At 45.9% G+C, this 15,624-nt stretch overlaps 1 protein-coding gene across 1 annotated transcript in view; it reads right to left on the bottom strand.

Moving 5' to 3' along the window:
• The window catches only part of FRMPD3 (FERM and PDZ domain containing 3), a 72,197-nt gene that overhangs the window by 17,050 nt on the left and 39,523 nt on the right, over nt 1-15,624 (bottom strand). The window contains 1 exon segment of the mRNA XM_019487977.2: nt 6,512-6,656. Coding sequence (XP_019343522.2) covers nt 6,512-6,656 — 145 coding nt within the window.

Here is a 15,624-nt window from a genome sequence, read left to right as displayed (position 1 = left end):
TTCTAAAGCCAATTTCTTCAGCAATCACTGCATCTGAATCAGACAGTACACTTTTGTGAGACATTCCTTGCCAAATGGCCCAGATAAAATCAACTGTTTTTGAGACTCTAAATATATCTCCACTTACAAGTACAGAAGAAAGAAAAGTGAAAGACTTTATTAACAGATGGGAAGAATTTTGTTGCCAATCACTTCATGCTGTTGCAAATCTCTTGAATCCAAGATTCAAAGGCAGAAATTTTAGTGATGATAGCACTGCTACTGCATTTGGTTGGGTTACAAAACAAGTAACACACTTAGGACTTAATGTTGGAAAGGTACTTTCATATGTTGCAGAATACAGAACATCTTCAGGTATTTGGTCCAGGAATGCAGTCTGGGACTCTGCCAAGCATATCCCTCCTGCAACATAGTGGCAAGGCCTTTGCACAACACAGCCTCTGACTCCTCTTGCTTCTCGCCTGCTTCAGATTCCTCCATCTTCTGCAGCATGTGAAAGAAACTGATCCATGTTTGGAAATACATCAATCAAGAAATAAACTAACATGTGAAAGAGTAGAGAATCTTGTCTCAATCTGGGCAAACTTTCAGTTTTCAAAAGTCCATGAAGATGATGAAAATGAAGTATCAGATAGTGATAGCTCAGAAAATGAGACTGATTAGACAAAGTTTCATGTAGCAAAATTTGTATTTAATGAGTCTTGGTTTTTTTCTCTTTTTCTAAAGATGAGTGCTTTCTGTATCTGCTTGACACTGTGGAGGAGACTAGGTCCAGAATACATAATAACTTTCTTTGTTTTACTGTCTCAATAGTTTCTTCTGTTTTCAACTTTAATTTTTGCCTGCTTCTCATAAACTGGCAAATACTATGAGATGTTAGGTTCCTTAGAGTTCAGCAGCTTGTAGCTCCATTTGTAAGAAAAATTAAAAACATTTTAAAGTAAATTCAATTAGTAAATTTGTAATTATTGTCTGAATAAACTATACTTTTAAATTTAATAAATATACCAAGCATGATAATTTTATGAGCAAACCAAGTTATACATTATACATTTTATGTTCTTAAAGGAGCAACATGAATTTAGATCTGTAAAGGTTGCTAAGAAAATAAGCATTACATATATTTAATTTTTTCCCAAAATGTCCATTTTTTCCAGAAAAAAATGGAAAAAAACGTTTTTTTCCCATTGCTGCAAAATTTCCAGAAATTTTACATCTCTACCCTAATGTATGGTGGGCAGGCACTTTGGGGCTTGAAGCCCTGCCAGGGGTTTTTGGCTACTCTACCGTTCTACAACTTAGTGGCTAGTGCTGCTCTGGGGCTTGGGCCTTAATCTGTGCAGCTGTAGCCTTGTTCTCCTTTCTTTAGCCAGCTGGGACACTGGAGACTCTGAAGCAAGGCCTAGGCTTTGAGGACTTGGCTCCATGAGTGTCATTCCAAGAGGGAGGAGAAGGAGATAAAAAAGTTAATTAAAAATAAGAACATCCAGAAGAACATGAAGAAAAAGTGAGGTCTTGAACCAGCAGCTTTGCTGGGCCATCTGCCATCCTTCCCCAATCAGACACAGTGACATGGCCTCTCTGCAGGACATTTACAGTTTGGGGGTTGGGACTGGGGCTCCCTCAGTGTCATACCAAGGGGGAAGGGAAGGGGGCTGTAAGAAAATTAAGAGGCAGGAAGGAGGGGGAACAACCATGCCCATGACACACAAAAAAGAGGAAGGTGCTGAACTGGGGGCTTCGGCACTGACATGCAAAGCACACAACAACTGGGCCACCTGCCAGGGATGTTGGGCCGCTCTGTCTCTCTACATCAGGGGTGTCCAACCTTTTTGAATGTGGGGCGGGATCACGAACTTTTTATCACCCAGTGGGCCTGCGAGCCATATTCAAAGACCTCGCAGGAAGTGGTATCACATCAGGAAGTGATGTCACGTGACCTTTGACACCAATGAAGTTGCAGGAAGTGACAAAGAAATGGGTCTAAATAACCAGTTCAAAACTCTCCCTCTATAGCATCCACCTCTGCCACTGTTCGGGACAGGATACTGAGCTAGATGGACCATGGGGCTGACCAAGCATGGCACTTTTTATGCTCTTATGTTCAGAAGCTCTTATGCTCTTTGGCTGAGCTTCCAAACTATGGCTGAGATTTGCAAAAAGGGGTAGATAGGCATGTTACAAAGTTGTCATAAAAGATTTGGAGCCCTCTAAATCCCATTCATTTTAATGGAAGTTGGCATTTTGACTCAGCTTTGAAAATCTCAGCCTAAGGTGCCAACCAAATAAGTCAAAATATATTCTGCATTCCTATGCAGTGCATCTATGTGGGGCTCTCCAAGCATTTTACAAACATGAAATGAACTTCAGGATGAGCCCAGCCAGAGGAGCAGGGGATCAGCTGCACTTTCCCCCTACCTGTGCTAGTCAGTCCCGAGCGGCACACAGCTCCGCCGCCACTTCCACTGGCTGGTGCTGACCCAGGCAGGTCTCATAGAATCATAGAAGTAGGGTCGGAAGGGACCTTGCAGATCTTCAGGTCCAACCCCCTGCCTGGGCAGGAAGAAAACTGGGCTCAAATGACCCCAGCCAGGTAGGCATCAAGCTGCTTCTTAAAGAACCCCAGGGTAGGAGCCAGCACCACTTCCCTTGGAAGTTGGTTCCAGATCCTAGCCGCCCTAACTGTAAAGTAGTTCTTACAGACATCTAATCTAAACCTACTCTCCAACAACTTGTGGCCGTTATTCCTTGTTATCCCGGGGGGGCACTAGGGGAAACAAGGTCTCCCCCAAACCCTTCTGGTCCCCTCTAGTGAGTTTATAGATGGTCACCAGGTCTCCCCTCAGCATTCTCTTGTGAAGGCTGAATAGGTTCAGGTACTGTAGCCTCTCATTGTAGGGTCTGCCCTGCTGTCCCTAGATCATGCGGGTGGTCCTCCTCTGGACCCTCTCAGTGTGGTCCACATCCCTCTTGAAGTGGGGTGCCCAGAACTGGACACAGTACTCCAGCTGTGGCCTGACCAGTGTTGCGTAGAGGGGGAGGATCACCTCCTTGGGCCTACTTGAGATGCACCTGTGGATGCACGATAAGGTCCGGTTAGCCCCACCGACCGTGACCTCGCATTGTCGGCCCGTGTTCATCTTGGAGTCAATAATGACTCCAAGATCCCTTTCTGCCTCCGTGCTCTCAAGAAGGGAGTTTACCATCTTATAAGTGTACTGCTGGTTACTACTGCCCAAGTGCAGCACCCTGCACTTGTCAGTATTGAAATGCACCCTGTTTTTGTTAGCCCACCCCGTCGTCCAAATCGCTGATAATGAAATTGAACAGTGCAGGCCCAAGAACCGAGCCCTGGGGGACTCCGCTGCCCACTTCCCCCCAGGTCGAATATGACCCATCCACCACCACCCTCTGAGTACGACCCTTCAGCCAATTTGCAATCCATTTGACCGTGCAGGCATCAATGCCACAGGCACCTAGTTTTGTAATGAGGATGGGGTGGCTGACAGTATCAAAGGCCTTGCTGAAGTCCAGAAAGACTACATTCACGGCAACACCTGCATCCAGTGCTTTTGTGACCTGATCATAAAAGGCAATCAAGTTGGTCTGACATGAAGTCCCAAGCGGCACATGGCTCCACCACTGCTTCTGCTGGCCGGTGCCAATCCGGCCGGGTCTGTCCCATCCAGAGCAGCATGCAACTGAAGCTGGCTTCCCATGTGCTACTGGGGATGGGAGGAGCCCAGCTGGGTTAGCACCAGCCAGCAGAAGGGGTAGCGGAGCCATGTGCCGCTCGGGACTGACGGGTACAGGCAAGGGGAAAATGCAGCTGAGCCCCTGCCACTCCGGCTGGGCTCGTACCCTCCCGAGCGGCATATGGTTCCGCCGCTGCTTCTGCTGGCTGGTGCTGACCCGGCCGGGCTCCTCCCGTTCCCAGTAGCACGTGAGAAGCCAGCTTCAGCTGTATGCCGCTTTTCCTGGCCAGCGCTGACCCGGCTGGGTCCATCCCATCTGGAGCAGCTTGCGGCTGAAGCCGGCTTCCCACGAGCTGCTGGGGACGAGAGGAGCCCGGCCAGGTCTGCACCGGCCAGCAGAAGCGGTGGCGGAACCATGTGCTGCTTGGGATGGGATGAGCCCAGCCGGAGTGGCAGGGGCTCAGCTGCATTTTCCCCCTGACTGCGCCAGGCAGTCCCAAGCAGCACATGGCTCTGCCACTGCTTCTGCTGACTGGTGCTGACCCGGCTGGCATGTGGGAATCCGGCTTCAGCTGCGTGCTGCTCCAGATGGGACAGACCTGCCCAGGTTGGCATCAGCCAGCAGAAGTGGCGGCAGAGCCATGTGCTGCTCAGGACTGACCAGCGCAGGTATGGGAAAGTGCAGCTGAGCCCCCTGCTGCTCTGGCTGGGCTCATCCTGTCCCTAGAGGCACATGGCTGCTCCTCTTCCCACATGTACCGCGTCGGCAACGTCAAGCTGATGAAGTGCGTGTGGGAACCTTGTCCCTTCCCCAGCCCTTCAGCAGCCATTAGGAAGCTGCTGAGGGGCTGGTGGAGGGACAAGGGGTGGGAATGAAAGTAAACAGTGTTTACTTTCATTTCCATTGCAGCACCACGGGCCAGAGAAAACGGCTTGGCGGGCCACATGGCGGCCCGCAGGCCGTATGGTAGACAAGCCTGCTCTACATCTTGGCTGGCTAGTGGCATTCTGGGGAAGGAGGGCTGGGGTTGCAAGGCTATGGGCTCACTCTCCCTTCTTTATGTGACAGGGACATTAGACACTAGGGCTGTGCGAGGCTTCACACAGAGCTTCGGATCTGGAGAAGCTTCGGATCCTTTGGGTTCAGAAGCAGCACATCCGGGTCAAAGCGCTGGCCTTGTTAGGCTTCCCAAAGTGGTTTGGAGCTTCCGAAATGCTTCGGAGCTGCCTCGGAGCCACCTCGGAGATCAGGCCATAGGGTATACTAGGGAAACAATAAAATATCTATAACTTTGTTGTTTTTTTGTCTGATTTGGATGAAATTTTCAGGGGTGGTAGACTCTGCAGAGAGGATGAAGCCTGCCAAGGTTCAAGATCGGTGCAGGGGCTTGTGGGGAACAGCATCCCAAATTCTTGAAAGCAAAACTCATGTCTCATCTAGGCGTTACAACATAGTGGGGTGAAAACTGCAGGAGCGGTAGCTCTTACTGAGGCCAGAAAGCCTGCCAAGTTTCAAGAAGAGCAGTGCAGGGGTTTTGGGGCAACTATACTCCAAATTCTTGAAAGCAAAACTCCTGTCACGTCTATGTGTTACAACACAGGGGGGGTCAAAACTGAAGGAATGGTAGCTCTTACTGAGGCCACAAAGCCTGCCAAGTTTCAAGAAGATTGGTGCAGGGGTTTGGGGGGAACTGCACCTCAAGCTCTGGACAAGCAAAACTCATGCCATGGGTACTTGTGGTACAGTCATGACTGTCTGTCTTGGGGCGGGGAGGGGAGACACTACTGCAGGCCTGGCTGCTAAGCTGCTGTGTTACCAGTTACCAATCAATCAATCATAATTCACTCAGGGACCTGGGACTCAGGGACCAGCTCAATACACAGGACCTAGCTACTACATAACGACTTAAAGAGCATCAATTAGCACCTACAAAACCAGGCTAAGGAAAGGAAAGAATCAATACAGACAATCAACTGCCCCAAGACAGACACAGTTGTGGCACAAGTTTTGTCTGTCAGCAGCTAGGGGTGCAGGGCCACAGAACCCGCCTGCACCGATCTCCTCCACAGCTGGCAGGCATCGTGGCCCCAGCAGGGGCCACCATCCCTGCAGCTGTCACCCCACTGCACCTTAACACACAGTGTCATTCATGTCATGAGCTTTGCTTGTCTGCAGCTTGAGGTGCAGTTCCCCCCAAACCCCTGCACCGATCTTCTTGAAACTTGGCAGGCTTTGTGGCCTCAGCAAGAGCTACCACCCCTGCAGTTTTGACCTCCCTGTGGTGTAACACATAGACATGACAGGAGTTTGGCTTTCAAGAATTTGGGGTACAGTTTACCCCAACCCCCTGCACCGATCTTCTTGAAACTTGGCAGGTTTCATGCTCTCAGCAGAGGCCACCATCTCTGCAAGTTTCATCCAAATTGGATAAGAAACAAAGTTATAGATATTTCATTGATTCCCTATTATACCCTATGGCCGGATCTCCGAGGCGGCTCCAAAGCTTCGGAGCCACTTCAGCCGGATCGAGGCAGAAACTCGGTCCAGAGCTCCAGATCAGATCATGGCCATCTGAAGCGGCCGAATCCGAAGCCAGATCGGATCACTACCGACTCACACAGGCTTATTAGACACACGCTGCTTGAGGCAAGGCCTAGCCGGGAGGGACTGCCTCCCCAGCTCAAGCCCCAGAGGGTGTGGCTGTGGTCTCCCTCTTTTCTTTAGGCCATAGGGATACTAGGGACTCTCCATTTGTGTCAAGGCCTGGCCTATGCTATGGGGAATGGGCCCACAAATAGCAGAAGCTGAAACATACCTGCCTTGATAATCTGAGGAGGTGGCGGCTGACTGGGAGGCCGAGAGAATATCATCTTCTTGGAGTCCACCAGGAGCCGGCAGTAACCTGCTATCAGGCAGGCGAAGTTGGTGGCTTCAGGCCACTCCATCAGCAGCACTAGGGGCTGGAAAAGAAGGTAAGGAAAGTGTATAAGAGGGGTTACAGATTAACAAAGCAAGCAGAGAACTCTGAAGGGTGTGGCATTTGACAGTCCATATATCAGTCTTTCCACATGGGAGAGGAATGCTACCTCAGCACTTCTTACCCCTGTTTATTCCCTCAACCCTTGGTACCACCACACACCCCAATGACCCTAGGCACACAACTGAGCTTTATAACCAGTGTGACTGATGGCTCCTTCCCTTTATGCCCAAACAATAGAAGTAGGTGAGTGTTCTCATTGTATTCATACCTACAAGTCCCAGTGTTAAAAAAAAGCCACAAGGAGCTAGATGGACCCACAGAAACATAAGAATATTGGACTGGAAGGAACCTCCTGCTTCATGGAATCCAGTCCCATGAAAACTGCATGACCTTCCTAATAAAGTAGATCCTAGCAACAAACTTCAGGAATGACTAGGACTAATGATTGGCCCCTCCTAGTCCATGGGACAGATATACTTCTAACCTCCTAGACAATTACATCTATGCCTCAGGAAGCATGGGTTGCCATTTCCTTTGGGAGGAACATTTGTTTTTATATTAAGAAAGGTTTAATCCCTACTTAATGGGAAAATTAGATACGATCTCAGTTTTTGTGTATTAAATTTAGCTCCTTCAACCTTAATGTGATAAAACTTACAAGGTTCCTCAATTCTCTCTCCTCCCTATGATGCTAGGAAGAGGCTGTTGTTAGGAGCAGGCTTTTATTTCTATCTGTAAATGTAAGGCTTTGTCACCCTGGCAGAGACGGCTCTCTAGTGTTGACAGGCAGAGCACTTAGTTACAATCACACAGCTTACCCTGGTTCTGAGCAGCTCAGCTGGGGCAAACAATGTCTTTGCTTGTATGCACCAGAACGTGCACAATTGTAGCTATGCTGTGGTTGGCTGGAGAGACCCCTAGACAGTGCCTAAGACTGACCAGTCCACACAAAGTCACTGGTAGATATTCCCTGCAGAGTTCATTCTGGTGCTTTCTTGGGTCTCTGACATCCATGTGCAAAACCCTCTGACCTAGTTTGCTGGTGCTTTAAACTGAGACAAGTTGATTTATGAGGCTACAAGAAAAAAACCCAACAACCTTTGAGCACTACTTTTACTTAGACTAGGAACTTGGTTGGAATACAGGCTCATCTACTTGAGTGCTGACAGACCTCCACAGCCTTCTCTCAAGTCCCCTGTGTGCCCAGAAGGGCAAACAAGTTCTCCCACAAGTCAGTTGGAAACGGTCACTGCAGCACAAAGAACAATGGGATATTTCTCCAGTGCTCCTAGTAACACACACAGGAAATGAAGCCAGGAGCAGGGATGCAGGGAGCAGGGTGGGCATTCTTCCTGAGCTGTCTTTTACTCAGGGGCCACTAACTGCTCAAAGACTTAATTTTATTAGGCACGCCCATCCTTCATATCCACTCCAGGACATGAACCCCACAGCAAGGTAGCTCCCTGCGGTGCATGGCCCTCTCAGTGAGGTGGCCTCCAGGTGAGCCCAGGTATGAGAGAGGACACCTCAAGCTTTTACTTCTCCCTCTATTAAACTCTTCTTCAGTGGAGAAACAGTGAGTACACAGTAACTCATGTCCATCTTTCCAGTTTGAGTGATCACACTTGGGCTAACCACACCTGGGCTAACTAGAGTGCTAAGGCACAGATACCAGTCACTCAAGTTATATGTGTGGTGACCCATACCCATCTTCTCTAGAGCGGAGCAGTTCATGAAGTTTTAATGGAAAGCAAACTAATGAGCAATGCAAAGAAGAGCTCATCTCATTGCCCTCCAGAACATAAGAAAAACCTCGTGTCATAGCCTACTCCATAATAGCTGGATGAGGCCATATACTCCACTGACCACAGTAAGACTCAAACAGTGAGGGCAGGAGGTGACTTGATATCTCTGGGATAATAAGGCATCTAAATGATGATGATGATTATTATGCCTAGTACCATTTGCTTCCAGAGGCCCAAAGGTAATAAAAAAGTTAACAAGCTAAACACGCAAGGCCAACAAAGGTGGGAAGAGAAATACAGAATTACAGTGACTTAACCAAAGTCAGACAGCCAGTCAGTGGCAGGGCTGGGATAGAATACAGGTCTCCTGATTCCTGGTCATGTGTCTTAGCTGCCCAACAGCATTGCTTCTTGAAAACCATGAACGTCCAAGCCAATACAGCAGGCTTTATTGGTTGGCTGTACCTGGAAGCACCCGGCCTCACACACTTAGATGGCTGGGGAGCTGCCAGAGGAGATGTAGCGGTGTTAGAGTGATTTGATATACTCGTGGTTCCTAAGTTATGAATTGAACAGGAGCCATCTTGCCTCAGAAGAAATCTGATGGTGACTTCTTTATCATCTCCTCATAGCCTCCAGCAGAGTAGGGATTGAAGCAGTGGGCACAAGGAATGGATGACATTATGCTTTCTTAAAGCAAACAAAGCTGGGTCTGAAGATATCCAGCCCCATGTGGGGTGAGTGGCTTCAGGACCATCCTGTTTTCCTGCTTCATAGTATAACAGATGGTTTCCAATGTCTATTGACCTGTTTAGCACTAGTGCTCAGTACGGTTTACCGATTGTGAATGTTCTCCCTGCTCAGTTGGTGAGGAATTACCATCCCATCCTGGCAGATGTTGACCTGGCCTCAGTTATGCACATACTTGTCCCCTCTGCTCCCTTGAACTAAGCCACGCATTCTACCATGGTGTCAAGCCACCAGCCCTTAGGAAGAGAAGAAATAATGCTGTTTAGCTCTGAGCTTTGCTTGAACCAGGCTGGGGAACTTCACTGAACTTCAGCTGTAAAGTCCATGGTGGAGTAAAAATGTTGGCTCAGCCACAACTGTACAGCTCTCTTAACAGGAATGAAAGACATAGGCTCAATCAAGGGTCTTTACCATCCGCACATTCTTGTTTCCCTCACAACAGTTAGTTTCACCATGGTTACACATAATATGGTCACAAACAATAATGATTATAAGGTGGAAATTTACCCTGCCTTCTGCACGAATAATAAAGCCAAGATTAGATGAAAAAACATTGAGAGAGAAACAAGAGAAAGAAAGAAAAAGAAGCAGATTCATCTTACAGCACAAAGGATCTCAATTCTTAACAGGAGACACATGGAAGGAATGTGTCTTTAGCCCTGCTCTTAGCTGTAGTCCAGAGCAATGAAAGACAGGCACATGCTGGTTGCTTTGTACTGTATGAAGTACCCTTGCGCCTAGGCCTTTTCACCAGGGTTTAGACTTCCAAAGGTTTTTACATCCTCTGATGAGTGAAGGAGCAGCCTTTTTTTTTTTTTTATTGCAGTCTGTGACAGTAGTAATTGAAAACTACTGACAAAAATGAAGTGATTGAGATCTGAATGAAGCAGAATCAACTGTCAGCACCTGACAATGCTAAGGGAGGGGACAGGATAATATAGTTGTTTAACATAAAACTCAAATACCAGATTCTGGTGCCCTCAGAAAGCACAAAGGGAGACAGATTCTGGTTATAAATTATCAGTAGAGAATACTTCTTCTGAGGACGAACTCCCCTGGCAGGCAGATGGTAGAGCTGACCCTAGCACAGAGGGATAGCTGCAGAGGGAGGGAGAAAGGCCCAGGTAGACATGAAGGCAAGGCAGGTCTTCTGGTCTTAAGAGATGCCAGGGCTGGCACACACAAAACCCAGGAGCTGTCATGAGCTCCCCAGTACCCCCTCATGCCTTTCTGTCACGTGGGCTAGGGACAGATATTACATATAAGCTGGTTTAAGTGATCAGAAACTGGTTTAAAACTGTAACAGAACAGATATCCAGTGCACATAAACCAATTTGAAAATGGCTAAAACCGGTCTGAGATAAACCTGGTTGAATGTAATATCAGATTTAACTGATTTGGGTCAAACCAGTTTATGCAATGTCTGTCTCAGACCCCTTGCTGGTTTAAGATAAACTAGACTCCCCCAGCATCTCAGCATGCTCTCTGGGCTGAGCGAGGCTCTCTGTTCTACAGCAGGGCTGGCCCCTCTCCTCTGCTCCCTGGCTGGAGCTCTGGCAAAGACTGAAGACACGGCAGGGTCTGCCTGGCCTCCCCCTGCCCTACCCCCCACCCCCTTCGCTGCTCACTGCTCAGGCAGGAATCCCTCTTTCCCTCCCTCCCATCTCCCACAGCATGGACCCCAGCTTCACATACCCTAGGTATGTGGTATGCTAGCTAATGCCAAGAGTTATCTGCATGAGTCTGCAATTTCACTGGGACATGAAGCCAGAGCAGTGACTGCTTAGGGCATTTTGAACTAATCAACAGGTTAGCTGGTAAGCTGTTTAAGAAGAGTTTTAATTAATGGAGAGAGGCTATTGTTTTGCTGATGAGGTGATAAACACTGTTAACAGCTCCCTGCTGGCTTGCTTGCCTGTCAGTTTTCTGCAGACAGTACAAAGAAGCAGGGAGGGAGGTTGAAAAGCTCTGTATCATCAACAGATGCATGCACTACACGCCCCTCCTTGCCTCAGAATGCTAGCAGGGGTCTGGGAACACTCTTGCCCCTTGAACAGCTGGTGGGGAAAAGCCTGAGATGGTGCAGGCAGACCTCCCTAATCAGAATATCCAGTGGGGCCTGGCCACATCCACCCCGCAGCTCAGTACTGTACAAGGAAAGGGAGGGCTGCTTTAGCACTCCACAGCTTCTAGCCTTAGCAACTGTAGGCACATGCCTGAATTTCCTCAGTTCAGAGACAATGTCTGTCCAGTTACAAACCAGTTCAGCCTAGTCAGGCTAAACTAACCTGCAAAGATTGAATCAACTCAGGCTCAGGCATTTTGAATGCCTGTCCCTAGCCATGAAGCTCTCGAGCAGTGGAGAATCTTATCCTATGTGTTTGAATATTGTGGATTTTGGGCAGTTTACGACTGCATCAGCCATCCAGAATGCCCACAAGCTGCCCAGAGTAGCTCCCTAGTGGAGAAGCACAGTCCATAGAATCTATCTAGAGTGAGGCAGGAATGAAACAGAGTTTGTTACTGGCTAACATTATGATCCTTTCTTGCATATTAATAAGCACTAAAGGCCAAGGCATATGCAGATTATACATGTTAAGAGCCTCTTGCCAGGTCTCCACATGAGCACAGGTACTTAAGTTTTCTTCCAGTAGTTACTAAGCTATACAATGTAGTTGATTACAGCATTATTCTTTTGAAAGTGAGATGTCTTAATACAAATTAGCATTACTGGGTTAGTGAAGAAGTCATAGTTTTGTGTTATTATTTGGGCAAATAACTGGTGTGACAGCTATACAACTGATATGGTATTAACATTTTATTCTTGAGAATTAAATGATGTCATGCTGACTGACTGACATGCTCTCAATGATCTGGTAGGAACAAAGAGGAGGTGTTATGAATGGGGAGACAACGAAGAGAGTAACCTGAGAGTTTCAAACCTTAGCAGTCTTGGTACACAGGTCTCTAGTGTACAAGGAGAATGGGTTGTTTTAAAAGGAGAATTAGCCAATTCAGACATGGAATTTTCATTTTCACCAGTCAATTGTTCACTCTATAACCAGTGACACTGGGGAATTTGCATAGTACCAGCCCTGAACTGCTTTGAATTGAGCTGCTCAGTAATCATTATAATAAAGGAACTGAACTGTGTTTTACAATTCTGGATATTTTCTTAACAACGCAAGCAAGGTTTTCTGTTTAGAATCCTATTCTTTGGCAAATTCCTGTAAGGAACAGCAAGGACTATCTTCTGAGATTGTTATTTTTGCAGGTGTCCCTATTATTTAAAATGTACTTTTATGGATTATTGTGGGGCTTCTCATCTTTTAGCTATTTATATAGGAATCCACAGTGCTTACGCAGCCTGCATTGTTTCACAGTTGTCTGCTGTGTTAGCCAAGGTGATACTGTTATCCTTTGCTGGATAGGGCTGGACTTCTTATTTGGGGCACACTGGATGTCTTGAATCAAACTGGATACATGCCCTGGCTCTTCATTTGTTATTCTCCATGCTAAACACACCCCAGCATGTCATCATAGTAGTATATCTTTGGATAACAATCCTCTCCCACTCTAAAATTAGTTTACCCCAAAACAGAGTTAATCTCTTTGGTCCTAGTGCAAGGATATTTCCTTCTAAGGCCTGACCATCCCATTTCAACACTTCCATTGCTGATTTTTCATGGTGGCCTGTTCCACTTCTGCCATTTTCTGGTTGCTGACTAGCATGATCTGAACTACGCTGTGTACCTGCAGGTCCAAAGCTTCATTGGATTATTACTGTATGACTATACAGTATGTAATTATGCTGTTATTGTATCTGTTACTGGTAGAGACTTCTGACCATATGGCACTGATGGCATCTGTACTTTCCTTAACAATACTTTTTTTGGATGCTATAACTGAACTGCTTATCCAATCTTTAATAGTGCAGTGGCACTGTTAGGATGAATGTTTGACTAAAGATGAAAAGAACACTTCATGGTTTCATCTTGATGCTTCTAAAATTTCAAACCTCAGAGTGTCAGTGGATTTACAGATAGAGTCAGAGCTATTCATGCTTTACAGAACTTAGTCCATTTGAAAATTCAATGACTGCCATACCCATAATTTACCTTTATGAGATGAAGATTTTTGATACCAGAGAGCTCTTCAAATGTGAAGATAAGGGATATAACAAGATTCAGAGGCTGTATATAAAGCTGACCAAAATCACCAACATTTCAATTTTTAATAACTGTTTGTTAAAAGTTCACATTCAAATGAAAAAAAAATTGTTTATACTAATATTCCTATTTTTCAGCCAACTCCAGCTGTAAGACACATTCCCTTTGGAAATAAGATGTAGATTTTCAGACCAGGTTACCTAGGGACATAAGTGCTTTCTCAATCACTTACTGTCCTTCAATCAAGTCTGGATGCCCTTTTAAAGGGTATTCACTAATTCAAGTTATTGGCTTGATGTAAGATTCATTGGATGAATTCCTATTGAAGCTGCTTAAAATTAATCTTTCTGGTCTATGACCTGACATATCCCCAATATAAACTTAAAGTTATTTTGTCTCTGGTTTTTCACATGCCTCATACTTTACACTTATACCATTTACCTTTATAGGCAAAGAGACCCTTGTTAATGTACTGGATTGAAACTTGATGTCTGCATTTACATATTTTATGCTTCCTAGTTTACTTGGGGTTCAGTGTCAACTTTATATCGAATAATCTCAGCATCTGGCCCCAACAAGACGTCAGACAATTTTTCTCTTGTGCAAGAAGTTATTTCCATAAGCATGAATAGCTCTGACTCTATCAATACTAAGCTCATTGTGATCAGGAACATTATTCGCTGTCATTGGTGGATCAATGCAGTTCCTGGCTTTGTTTGTTTCAGGTCTGCAGACCTTTGCAGAGTCATTCTGTTTATTACACTCTGAACAGCAGCCACTTTTGCAGAGCATGTTTCAGCATTTATCTGTTTTCCAGCCCAGTTTCTGTCCAGTTCCAAGGTCTTTGTATGCCTCTGTATATCCACATTTGAGTATATTTCTCCACCTTGAACCCAGTGGCTACTGTTTTTATCCGGGCATGGTTAGCTTATATTTAGCGATATCCATAGTGCGGCCTAGGAAAAGCAAGACTCCTACACAGGGAAGCTGGGATCACTTCAATCTTTCATTTTCTTCCCAAATATTTCAGATATTTTCTTATGGAGTTTTTATCTAGCAAAAACTGGGTTTGTTTTGGGCATAGCAATTTGCTCCATGTTTACCAAAACAGGGTTTCAGTGCTCTCAAATCTTCCACACCAATGGACCAGGTATTGAAGCTACCTCTACTTTGGCTCCCATGCATAGTCTTGGATAGCTACCTTTTAATATGCCAACTAGATTCTGTACAGTTCAGAAAACATTAACTCCACAATTTGTGCAAATCTTTGTCGTGTTTCTGGGTGGTGGTTCAATTTCTGGGCCATTCTGAGTATCCATAAACAAGCAATATCCAGGGAGTTATGGTGAGCAAGTCTATCTATTTCTGATTCCATGTATTGTTACGTGTCTCATTTCAACCATATTAAAAACACTCAGTAATTAGCATTTTCATCTGTACCTTCCAACCAAAAGCACAAAACAAAGTCTGTCTCTCTCCTTCCCTCCCCCCAAAAAATATTTTTTCAAGATGCAAAGAAAACTAATATAATTAGTTCAGTGTAGCACCATTAACTCTGTTACATCTTTTGCTGCAAGTCCTGCTGATTGCAGGATGAGAAAACCTGCCAGATATTTGATTGGCCTCCTGAACTGCACCTCATACCAATAGCTCCAGTCAGATGGGTTTTAGTTCCAATGATTGTGAAAAAAGAAAGTCCATCTCTACCCCAACCCAGTTGAAATTTTCAGGAAGTCACTGTATCAAACTGTAACAAACAAAGTATACATGCACCATGGCACTTTACTGAGTGCTAACTGAAATTCTGCTTCCACTCAGCTACTTTTGAATCTCTGCTTTGGGTGGAGCAGGATCTGAGTTCTGTGCCTGCTGCAGCCACAAAATTCTGAATGGCCATGGGAAGCACTGTACTGACAACCAGGCCAGCTCCCCTGTGGGTATAGAGAACATGGATGGGCCAAGCTTCAGTTGCCTCATCCAAGGATATGGCCCAATATTATTATTTTGAAGAGGGAAGGTTTGCAGTGAGAATTGAGAGTAGATGTTCACTTGCCTTGTCTTCTGTTGGGGGGGAAGGGAGCCTTTGGTGGAAGCAGGGCAAGAGTTACCCCTATCAGTGGAACAACTGGAAGGATCCAGACAGTACTTGCATAAAGGCCTTTTATTTCCATTACATGCTGGAAGCAGACCCCAGGCCCCTGCAAGATACTGAAATCAATAGCTAGATTCTAGGCACAGTGGCAGCCAGGGATCTTTCTGAATTATTTTTTTCTTTGTTTTCCTT

This window comes from Alligator mississippiensis, chromosome 8 (assembly GCF_030867095.1).
Source record: "Alligator mississippiensis isolate rAllMis1 chromosome 8, rAllMis1, whole genome shotgun sequence".
Lineage (NCBI taxonomy): Eukaryota > Metazoa > Chordata > Crocodylia > Alligatoridae > Alligator > Alligator mississippiensis.
This window is presented reverse-complemented; position numbering and strand designations above follow the sequence as displayed.